Genomic DNA, 12,723 nt, shown 5'->3' on the forward strand with positions numbered 1-12,723 from the left:
AGAGAGGGAGATTTTAACTCGATAAAGTAAAAATGTCCAAAAAATTCAAGTCATCCAGAAGTAAAATGAACTCAGATGACTTCTGAAATCTGTTGGAATTCTGAAACACAGTTCCCTTTACTGGGCTAAGTTGGGGAAGGGAGGAAGGAAAGCAGTTGGTCTTAGGAAGGAGAATTATCTCTGTTTCTATCACTGCCTCCCCATGAACTTTTGATCTCCCATATAGTTCTCCAACAGTTTCTAAAGTCTCTAGGGTCCATAACAGGAGGGATTGTTTTTGCTCCAGAGACAGTATATTAAAAGTAAGCCTTGTGATCTCTTGGAGGGCAGAGACAAGTTGCTATTCCCTCTCCTCACACCCAAATCACTGTGAAAAATTAATGCTGAATGAAGATTTGTTGGAAAGCATGTCCTAAGTGGATAAACAAGACACCTTTTCTTTCTTTGTCTGGGATATTAAAAGAGCACTAGCGGGGGAGGGGGACAGAGAGGGGAATTGAGCCTGTGCCAGGCAATAAAAAGCTACATTTCTATAACTTTCTACTATTAATTTAATAATTTCTGCTTCTTGGATTGTCATTTAGGAAATTATTTTTTTTTTCTGCTTTAACTGTATATTCAGCGTGTCCCATCAGTCTAAGACTTTGTCTTCTCTACACCGAATTGGTATTTCTCAAAGAACAAGGATGCTAGTATTTGAACCAAATGTAGAGGCTGTGTTTTTCTTCATATAATCTGAGACCTGTCATTCTCCCCTTCTCCCACTGATGGACTAAGTTCAGGATCCTGAGGTGGAAGAACTGTCTTGTTATCTCCCATATAGTTCCATGATGTACTCACTGGCTTCCATCTAGATTTTCTTTCTTTGGAAGATACCTACGACTCGTTCACGGATCTGTTTTGTCTTGACTCCATAGATGATGGGGTTGACCATGGGTGGGAAAAGCAGGTAGAAGTTGGCTGCAAGGATGTGGACATGGGGGGCAGCATGGCGGGCTAACCGGTGCATAACTGATGAGATCACAACAGGTGTATAGAAAGCCAAAATGGCCCCCACATGGGAGGCACAGGTTCCAAAGGCTTTGTAACGAGCCTCCTGAGAGGCCAGTCTGAGCACTGCTCTCAGTATCAGAGCGTAAGAAAGGACCACAAAAAGCAGGTCCAACCCCACGATGACCAGAGCTACTGCAATTCCGTAGATATTATTGAACCGTGTGTTGCCACAGGCCAGTTTCACCACTGCCATGTGTTCACAGTAGCAGTGGGCGATCACTCTGCTCTGGCAGTAGGAAAAACGCCGGAGCAGGAAAGGGAGAGGGATCATGAGGGCCACTGCCCGCGCTACGGCTGCCATTCCAATTCTGGAAATGAGCGGCCGTGTTAGCACCGTCGCATAGCGCAGTGGCTCACAGATGGCCACAAAACGGTCAAAGGCCATGGCTAGGAGGACAGCTGACTCCATAATGGAAAAGGAATGGAGGAAGAACATTTGGGTTAGACAGGCATGGAAATTGATCTCATGGTCATCCACCCAGAAGATTGCCAGCATCTTGGGAAGGGTAGAAGAGGACAGAACAAGATCAATGGCTGACAACATGGCCAAGAAGAGGTACATGGGTTCATGGAGGGCAGGATCTGTCCAGATGACGAAGAGCAAAGTACAATTACCTAGCAGGGCCAGGGTATAGGCTGAACAAAAGGGAATAGAGATCCAGATGTGCAGATGCTCTAGGCCTGGGATTCCCATTAGCAGGAAGGAGGGCGGGTGCAGGGAAGTGATATTGGAGGCTGACATGGTTGTCTTAAGCTGAGCTTACTTATGGCTACTTTCTAAGTGATATTTTCCCATTAAAAGTACACACGATGGATTTGATAAATCAGGCTCTGTCCTTGCAATTATGAGAATCTTCTTTCATCCCCATGATGGAAATTAGAAATTGACCTAAATGGAAACCAACAAGGAACAATTTAAAATGTCTTTCAGGCAGTTCCAGTGCAAACGATACTATTGCAGCCCTGGCCCCAGCAAAGCAAAAACTCAGAAACGGATCAGTACAGAATCAGTGGTTTCCAGATCTCTCAGCTCAGAAACATTGACAAGGTCCTGGAAGGTCAGAAGGAAAGATCTGTGGCAAGAAAGTGGGAATCAAGAACTCAGGCACAGCACAGCCTGTACAAGTGTAGCCCTGGCCCCTGCTTCCACCCCGTGCCAGCAAAGCAGGGTTCAGTGGCTTTAGTAACTAGATCTTATAGCTACAATGGGCAGGGACAGTCCTCACAATTCCAAGGCAGAAAAGAATGCTTGTGGTCAGGTCCCTAGTAGGAGTTCTGAAAGCAGCTGCTTGAAGCTTGGGACAATGCACCTTCCACCCTAGAGCCTTACTTTAATAAAGAATTAAAAGCCTAGTAATAGGTTAGGAAAACAAGCAGACAACAAAAAAAGTTTGACCATAGAAAGTTACTATGGTGATAAGGAATATTAACACATACATTCAGAAGTCAAAGCTCCTACATCCAAATCCTCCAAGAAAAATAAGAATTGGTCTCAACCATAGAAGAACTCAAAAGGGATTTTTGAAACAAGTAAAAGAGGTAAAGGAAAAATTAGGAAAAGAATTGAACGTGATGCAAAAGGAAATACAAAAAAGCTAATGAAGAGAAGATTGCTTGAAAAAGCAAAATTGGTCAATTGGGAAAGAAAAAACAAAAGTTCACTAAGGAAAATAATTCCTTAAAAATTAGAATTGAGCAAATGAAAACTAATGACATTATGAGAATATTTTTCAAACTAAATAACAATGCAAGAAATGCCACCAGGCAGGGTGAACTAAGTAGAAAATGAGACACTAAGATCTATAGAAGGTAAGAGGAGCAAGAGTGTTAGAAGGGTCACAGAAGATTTCCTGGAGGACATATTACGGTCATATTAATCCTCTGTCTGAAAATATACAATGACTCTATCCAGCAAACATGAAATGACTCCTTGTTTCAAAAACTTAGATTTTAAAAATTTGAATAGTCAGGTTGACATTGTTATGACACAGTCTCCTTGAATAGTTCTACCCGTTTCCTCAATACCCTTAGTTGTAAAACCCCGCTCTGATCCATTAAGACTGAGGACCATTTGCTCTAAGGTTATAAATTATCAATGTGAGACTCAAGATGAGGGAGAGATCATACTCCCTGGCTCCTAATTCCTTCTGCCCTCAGGAATTTATGACACTGCCCCTCTAAAATATTCCAAAAGATAAGACTATCCCAGATACTTCACTGACATCTTTACTTCTGTTTATTCAAACATCCTGACTCTGGCTTCTAGTAAGAATTTATAGCCTCCCCCTATCCTGACAGAACCAAATGATTCTGTAAAAAAAACCTTCCCACTCTTTTCTTTCTTTGTTCAAAAAGGATATAAAAGACTTGGGATTCTCACATTCGTCACTGGATACTTTGAGACGAGAGTCCTGTCCAGTCAATTATACTCTCCAATTAATAAAATATTAAAAACTCTCTAATCTCTATCTTGCCTCAGTTTCTCTGGCATTACAACATGTATATATGTATCTAAAAATTAATAATTACTAACATAATGCTTTCTTACTTTGAACACTGTCTCCATGGAGTCCCAATTCTAACTTTATAAACCTATGTGTTGGTCATAGTTTTTAGACTGGGATGTTCTGGCAAATGTTTATTAATCATATTTCCAAAAAAGGTACACATGACACAATTTTTAGTTTAATCTACATTATTTTCTTCCTCATTTTTGTAAGTCTAGATAATCAAGAAAACAATCAAGTCCTGATATATCATTTACCAATTTCTGATGTGTAAATTTTTACTCTGAAAATTTAATAAGATACTCTAGTGAGCTGCCTTCAATATACTTTTTCCAACTTTGGAAATTATTTGTGAGAACTCACAATTTTATTTATGTTTTCTCCAGAAATATGGAGGACAGCAAATAGCACTGACACTCTACAGTGTATATTTTCAATTTATTCTGAATTCTTCCAAATTCCAAGTATTAAATCTTATGGCTAGATTTTTCTTTTTCCTTAATAGCTCCCCAAGGTACATAGCATTTTTAATCTCAGTTAGCAAAAAAAAAACCAAAACCAAAAACAAAAAAAAACTCCTAAACTGTTCATGGAGGCCATTCGTGGTATTCTTCTCTTTAAGACTCCTGAGGGGCATAAAACAGCAGAATGTGTGATCAGTGTTCAACTAGTGATCTCCTCTTCATCCGTCCTTGTTCAAGGCCCAAAATAGTCTAAGGGCGAGAATCAGGGGCCTCCAAGTCCTCTGCCATCTCTCTGAAAGATCTGTTTGCCTGAATTATCCTGTATAGACTTGCAAGAAATCTATCCCTCTCTCAACCTTGTTTTTCTTCCAGAAAACCCTTCACTAAAGCAACTATATAACTCTTTAAAAGGTGAAGATGCACATAAAGAAAAGAATATTGAGATAAGAGTGAGTATTCAATTGAATTCAATTCAGCAAGCATTTTTTTAAGTGCTTATTGCATTTCAGGCATAATTCTAACTACTTAAAACTAAAATCAAAAATGGTCCTTTCAATATATTATTTATTCTTAGAGGATAAGGTATATATATTGAGAATTGAATTAGAAAATTTGAGAATTTATGGAAAGTTCAAGGAAAATTCTATCTTCCTTGAGGTCCACTTGAGGTGAACTTTGAAGGGATCTTGGGATTCCAGGATATAGCAATGAAGAGGGAGTATTTTTCAAAAATGGGAGGCAATTAAATGCCAAAGGTACAGATCTGGGAAAAGGAATAACAAATATGGTAAATGGGAAATGATTTGGTTGAGATATGGGATTCATGTAGAGGTATATATATATTGGAAGATTTGCATTTGATTTCTGACACTTATTAGGTGTGTTCAGGGGCAAGTCTTCTAATATCTCCTAATTTTAATTTACTCACTTGTAAAATGGAGATATTAATAATTGCACTGTACATCTCATAGGGTTGCCATGAGGAAAATGCTTAGCAAAACTAAAAGCATTTTAGAAATAGGAATCATTTATCAGAGATTCAGAGAAGAAGGGGAGGGAATAAACATTCATTTAGTAGCTACCATGTTTCAGACACTGTGCTAAGTGCTTTAGAAATATTTTCTAATTTTATCCTTACAACAATTCTGTGAAATAGGTACTATTATTTTCTCCATTTTACAGTTGAGAAAACCAAGGCAGACAGAGGCTAAGTGATTTGCCCAGAATCCTATAACTAGTAAGTGTCCAAGGCCAGGTTTAAATTCAGGTCTTCCTGATTTCATGCCCAGTGTTCTGTCCACTGCATCAATTTGCTGCCTATAGTCTAATTGATACATGAACAGGAAATTCCCCTACCCCATTTCCAACAATGTTCTTTGTTTGAGGATTTGCAGTGAAAAAGGGAGGTCACTATTTTTGAGGCAACACTTTCTACTTTTGAGCAACTCTCATTGTTAAGAAGCTTTTCCTTCTGTACAACCTGAATCTGCCTCTCTAGAAAGAAGTTCCATACATTTATCTTCCATACAAGTATCCATCCATATATTTATCAGTCCTTTTGCCCTCTGTGATACAACCCTGAAGTTAGGTGGCATAGGGCAATGATTGGACACTGGATCAAGAAGATCTGAGTTCAAATCTGGCCTCAGACATTTAGTAGTTGTGTGACCTAGGCAAGTTTTAACCTGACTCAGTAAACTCATCTGTAAAATGTGAAAAATAAAAGCACCTACCACCTAAGGTTGTTGTGAGGATAAAATGAGATAATATTTGTAAAGTTCTTTGCAGACCTTTAGTGCTATATAAGCACTAGGTATTATTGTTAATGATACTAATGAACAAAAATGCTAAGATTAGCAAACTAAAAAAGTATAATCCTCATGCCTCATGATAGCTCTTTAAATTTTGAATTTAGGGATCATATTCCCCATAATTCTTTAAATTGATCCTTATATGACATAGACTCTTGACCATCCTGGTTGCCACAATTCAGTTTCTTGATGCCCTTTCTAAAAGGCAGCTCCTATAAGACCAAGAAATATATATTTGTATTTTGAATATAAATGGTTTGTCAAATAAATTAATAAATGATTGAATCCCACTCTGCTCATACTTTCTGGTATCATATATTTTCTGGTCCTTCTCTACTTAAAACTTCAAAGATATCAATTATATTTCCATATCCTTGTCATTTTCTACTTCTCTATTTTATTTCATCAACTGATCTTTAACTTACAGATACCCCAAATTGTCTTCTATTTCTCTTGTGCCTAGCATGAGGTTCTGCAGATAGTAGATATTTAACCAATGATATTAACTGACTGCTAGAGCTCTTCATTTCTCAAGGCATTATAGAACTCTGAAATTCTCAAATTGGAAAGAATTGTAGAAATAATTTAATCTAAATATTCATTCTAAGAAATGAGGAAAGTTAAGCCAAGAAAGATGGAAGGGAATTGGTCAAAGTAATTTACCAAGTAGTGAAAGCCAGGGCTATAATCAGGTCTCCAGGTTTATAAAACTAATAGTCTTTATATAGTATCTTACCATTTATATATCTGTGTCTCTGTACCTCTTTTCCCTTTCTTCCCTTTATCTTTTTAGTCTACTCTATGTCAGAGAGAAGGATATAATTTGATATCTAGACAAATCTAAATATTGTGATGCTAACAAGGCACTAGTAGGAAGTGAGAAATGAGAGAATCTGGATTGCTGTATTAGAAAAGGGGAGGAAAACAAAAATTTATTAAGCATGCCAGTGTCTGTGCCAGACACTGTACCAAGTAGGTTATAGCCTCTCACTTATTTCATCTTTACAATAACCCTGTTAAATAGGTGAAATTATGCTTCCTATTTTGCAGTTTAGAAAACTGAGATGGAAGAAGTGATATATTGAGTGAAATGGTGAAGAAGATATTGGTAAACAGGAGGGCATTATCAGTGGGAAGTATGGAGATTTGGTGGAGGATAACAAAGTACAGAGGTATAGTGAAAAGACAATTAGATGAAGAATTAGGAGGTTAGTGACACTTATCACTGGAGTAAAAATAGAATCCAAGGACAGGATCTCTTTAGAATCTATTTTCTTATCTGTATAATGAATATGATAATAACTAGAATTTATGTTTCTCTTTAAGATTTTCAAAGTCTTTTAAATATGTTATTTCATGTATAAGTCTGAGAGGTAGAGGGCTAGTATTATCATCCCTTAACAGATAAGGAAACTAAGGCTAAGTTACTTGTCCAGAGTAACTCAATTAGCCAGATTTTGAGTTGAGATTGGAACTCTCCTTGATTTCAGGTTCATGGTGATACTGATACTACCTACCTCATAGTTTGTCTATGTGTGTGTATGTATGTATGTATGTATGTGTATACGAGGGAGAGAGAAACATGCCCACAGACCAAAACACAAAGACAAAGACAGAGATACTGAGATAGAGACACACACACAGAGATCATTTGTTAAATGAAGCCTAGGAATAGTTCAGAAAGATGAACATGAAACTGATCTCCTTTGTAGATCAGACTTAAGCTATGGATCATATCAGTATAAGGTCAGAACAACAGACTTTAAGACCTTAAAATATCTATCTCCAAATAAAGACTCAGCTCTTTCCTACCTTCCTATTTTAAAGAAGCTCAGCCCTGTCACCCACATAAATCCACTGGAAGAGGCCATTGCTATACACTTGGATGTTATCTTTCTAGGGAGATAATGAGTCTCACCTGATAGTTTTCACCACCCTGCCACTCATGTCCTTCTAGAACTCCTAGTCCCAGTTAATTTTTCGTCTTTCTCTGACTAGTATTTTTACCTTTAAGGCCTGGAATTCATCTTAGGTCATATCCACTGGCTCTAGTATCTATGCATGGAGTTTGGATTTTGTGCCTCAAATAGCACCTCAAGAAGAGGGGGGAGAGTAGGTGGGAGGTTCTAAATCAACATTTTACTCTGTCACTGGCCTCTTTTCTAAGACATCAAAGGGAGTAATGAAAGGTACCTGTGTCCCCAAAGAAGGCCTTGAGGGACACTCCAGGGCAGGACCACAAAATGTTTATAAAACGATTAAGAACTATTATACCTCAGTTGGGTAGGGACCTCATATTTTTCATTTCTCCTGGGAATGAATTAGGGGCATATTAATTTAGTTAAAAGAGACAGGAAGTCTGAAGACTTGGGTTTTAGTCAATAATCTACCTCTACTAAATTCCTTCCTTTCCTCTCCTTCCTTACCCCCTCCCTCACCATAATAAGTGCACTTATATTCACAAAATTTCAGAGATAGGGAGAGACTCAAAGTTTATTTAGTTTACTAAGTCCTTGAACAGAAATCTCCTGTACAACATCTTAAAAAATGTGTTCTGTGTGGGATGGGTGCTAGACCCCTTTTCCCAAATTAACCAGTCAGAGACATCTTCAGGTACAAAGAGAAAGTATTTATTTATTTATTTTATTATAACTTTTTATTGACAACATATGCTTGGGTAATTTTTTACATTATTGCTTGCACTCACTCACTTCTGTTCCGACTTTTCCCTTCCCTCCTTCCCACCCTCTCCCTTAGATGGCAAGCAGTCTTATACATGTTAATTATGTTATAGTATATCCTAGATACAATATATGTGCGCAGAACCGAACACTTCTCTTGTTGCACAGGAAGAATTGGATTCAGAAGGTAAAAATAACCTGAGAAGAAAAACAAAAATGCAAACAGTTTACACTCAATTCCCAGTGTTCTTTTTCTGGGTTTGGCTGATTCTGTCCATCATTGATCAATTGCAACTGAATTAGATGGAGAAGGTATTTATTTAGTCCCTGCAGGGAGAGGTCCAGCACACCCTGGAAACATTTTAGCTCCCAACATGTGCCCTGACCTGACCAGCCAGAAACAGTAAAGCTAATTAAATTGCAAAAGAACCAAGTCTTTTCATTGGATAGACTAAAAAGAACTAACCATCATTAATCAATGGTCACTCATCACTTCCTGTACCTGACCTAGGGTCTTGACCTTTAGAGATCTCTAGACTTTGAGATCATGTGATTTCCTTTAACCTGGGGTCCAAAGCCTGATCTTTCAGCTCTGAAGATTTCTGGGAATAGGGATCATGTGACTTAGGCTTAAGGTTTGATCTACTCTATCTCATAGACTTTTATTTTTTTAAATAGCTTTTTATTTACAAGATATATACATGGATAATTTTTCAGCATTGACCCTTGCAAAATCTTCTGTTCCAACTTTTCCCCTTCTTCCCCCCACCCCATCCTCTAGCTGGCAGGTAGCTCAATACATGTTAAATATGTTAAAGTATATGTTAAATACAATATATGTATACATGTCCATACAGTTATTTTGCTGCACAAGAAGAATCGGACTTTGAAATAATGCACAATTAGCCTGTGAAGGAAATAAAAAATGCAGGCGGACAAAAATAGAGGGATTGGGAAGGCTATGTTGTGGTCTACACTCATTTCCCATAGTTCTTTTGCTGGGTGTAGCTGGTTTTCTTCATTATTGAACAAATGGAACTGATTTGGTTCATCTCATTGTTGGAGAGGGCCACGCCCATCAGAATTGATCCTCATACAGTATTGTTGTTAAACTATATAATGACCTCCTAATCCAGCTCATTTCACTCACCATCAGTTCATATAAGTTTCTCCAGGCCTTTCTGAAATCATACTGCTGGTCATTTCTTACAGAACAATAATATTCCATAATATTCATATACCACAATTTATTCAGAAATTTTCCAAATGATGGGCATCCATTCAATTTCCAATTTTTTTGCACATACAGGTCCCTTTCCCTTCTTTAAGATCTCTTTGGGATATAAGCCCAGTAATAACACTGCTGGATCAAAGGGTATGTATAGTTTGATAACTTTTTGAGCATAGTTCCAAATTGCTCTCCAGAATGGTTCTCATAGACTTTTTTTGAGAAAACTTCACCTGGTCCCATTCAGTTCCAAATTATTGTCCAGAATGATTGGTCCAGTTAACACCTCTACCAACAATATGTCATTTTCCTATTCTGTCATATTAGCTAATCTGATAAATGTGAGGTAATACCTCAAAATTGTTTTAATTTGCATTTTTCTAATAGTGATTTAAAAAAAGATTCATGTGGTATTGATCATTTTTATTTCTTTTTTTCTGAAAATTGTTTGTTCATATCCTTTGATCATTTGTCAATTGGGGAATGACTCATTCTTATAAATTTGACTCAGTTCTCTATATGATGATAGTTCTTTGAAAGTTGTTTGTCTTTACAATATTGCTGCTATTGTATAAATTGTTATCCTGGCTCTCTTCATATCATTCTACATCAGTTCCTACAAACTTTGTCAAGTTTTTCTAAAATGATCCCTTTCATCATTTCTTATAGCACAAAATTCCATAACTTGTTTAGCTGTTTCTCAGTTGATGGGTGCCTTCTTAATATACTTATATTTTTGGCACCATAAAAGAGCTGTTATAAGTATTTTTGTGTGGCCATTTCCAATTAAAATTTTTTTGAGGGGTGTTTATATCCAATAGTGTTACTATTGAGGTATGTACAATTTTATTGCTTTGGGGATATAGTTCAAATTTCCTTCCAGAACGGCTGGAGCATTTTACATCTCTACCAATAGTTTATTCATTTATTTATTTATTTATTTATTTCCCCTGAGGGTGGGGTTAAGTGACTTGCTCAGGGTCACACATCTAGGAAGTGTTAAGTGTCTGAGACCAGATTTTGAACTCCCGTCCTCCTGAATTCAAGGCTGGTGCTCTATACACTGCTCCACCTAGCTGCCCCCCCAATAGTTTATTAATGTAACTTGCCATCCCACAATCCCTCTAGCAATCATTTTCCCTTTTTGGAGGGGTCAATTTTGCTAATCTAATTGATGAAGCAAAAACACAGACTTGTTTTTACTCACATTTCTCTAATTATTAATTATTTTGAACATTTTAATGTGGCAATTGATAACTTGGATTTCTTACTCTGCATATTGTCTGGTCATATCCTTTTACTATTATCAATTGAGAAATAGTTCTTAATTCTTATGCATTTTAACTACTTGCCTATATATCTGAGAAATGAAACCTTTATTAGAGAAACTTCCTATAAAGATTTTCCCATTTATTTGTTTCCTTATAATTTTAGTTGCAATAGTTTTATTTGTGCAAAAATGTTTCACTTTAGGTAATCAAAATTTTCTGAATTTTTCCCTATTTAAAGAAGTGACAGTTAATTTTCCCCCTGTTCCTCTAATATGTTTGTGATGTCTCCTTTTTTTTGGTCTAAGTTATATATATTCATTTGAAACTTGTTTTGGGATACATTATAAAATATTGGTCTAGACTTGGTTCCTGCCAGACTGCTTTGTAGCTAGACAATGGGGCTATAACAACAAAAAAGATACAATTTATCCATTCAATGGACTTATATAGTCCTAGGAAAAATAACATGTATACATATAAGTCTATGAAAAAATAGGGATAGGGGCTGGTTCTGTAATTTTATTTATTAAGTTGAATTCCCAATTAAGAAAACCTCTTTTAAGATCTATGGTGGTATATGGTGGTACCTTATCTAAAACTTAGTCAAAGGATAGAGGTTTAAGAAATTATATTTATTGACTACTGAATAACTGAAGCCCTTGTAAGATTGTAAAAACTTAGTGAAGAACAGAGAAAAGAGATTGAATAAAACTTCATATTTCAAAGTGTTTAAAATTTTTTTCTTGGGATAAGATAACTTTCTTCCCCAAGTTTCAGTTTCCCCATTCATTCAAAGAAAGGTTTAGACTAGGTCATCCCTCGGTTCTCATTCAGTTTTATTATTCTAAATTTATTCATTTTTGAAAAGAGTTTAATTGGAGAAAATTGGGTTGTATTTCCCTTCTGCCATTTGCTGCTTCTTCCTTCCTTCCTTTATTTATTTATTTTTGGTGAAGCATTTGGGATTAAGTAATTTTCCTAGGGTCACATAACTTAGAATAGGTGTCTAAGGCTAGATTTGAATTTAGGTCCTCTTGATTCCAGGGCTGATGCTCTATCCAACTGTGCCATTTAGCTGCCCCTGACATTTGGTTCTTAATCACTCTAAATGTCACCTGAATATAGCACAGTCGTGATAGCCTTATACCATGACTCTGCCATTCTAAACTTCAGCTTTGTTAAACAACCTTCTATAAGCATTCATTAATTGTCAACTATGTGACATACAGAGTACTAAGCATTAGGGATATAAAGAAACAAAACAAAATGACAACAGCCCCTGCTCCTAAGGAACTTTAATGTTATATATAAACATATATACAATCAAGACATATACAGGATAAACTGGACATAACCTAGGGGGAGAGCACTAATATTGAGGAGGACTAGAAAAGGCTTCTTATAGAAGGTGGGATTTTGGTTAAGACTTGAAGGAAGCCAGAAAAGTGGGGAGATGGAGATGTGGAAGGAGAAAATCCTTAGAAACTGTTCCAAGAGCTGGGAATACAAACAAAACAAAAACCAAAAACAAATCAACCAACCCCAACAATTCTCCTCCCCACCAAACTCCTTCTTTTAAGGAGTTTACATTCTAATGGAAGAACTCACAATCTAATGAATCGAGCCCTTAATCAACCTTTTCCAATGGTTAGAATCTGCTAGAGGTTAGAAAAAATTTATGGTCACCTCTACAACAAAGAATCAGGGA

At 36.7% G+C, this 12,723-nt stretch overlaps 1 protein-coding gene across 1 annotated transcript; it reads right to left on the reverse strand.

Moving 5' to 3' along the window:
* Positions 1-850: 850 nt before the first annotated feature.
* On the reverse strand, positions 851-1,795 carry LOC141563627 (olfactory receptor 52K2-like). Its single transcript, XM_074304999.1, has one exon. It carries the CDS (start codon positions 1,793-1,795, stop codon positions 851-853), a length of 945 nt encoding a protein of 314 aa, XP_074161100.1.
* Between the last annotated feature and the right edge of the window lie 10,928 nt (positions 1,796-12,723).

This window comes from Sminthopsis crassicaudata, chromosome 3, assembly GCF_048593235.1.
Source record: "Sminthopsis crassicaudata isolate SCR6 chromosome 3, ASM4859323v1, whole genome shotgun sequence".
NCBI classification, from domain to species: Eukaryota; Metazoa; Chordata; class Mammalia; order Dasyuromorphia; family Dasyuridae; genus Sminthopsis; species Sminthopsis crassicaudata.

What these genes read in the sequence shown, in the direction of transcription:
- LOC141563627 (XM_074304999.1), bottom strand. Translation starts at nt 1,795, where the DNA reads ATGTCAGCCTCCAATATCACTTCCCTGCACCCGCCCTCCTTCCTGCTA.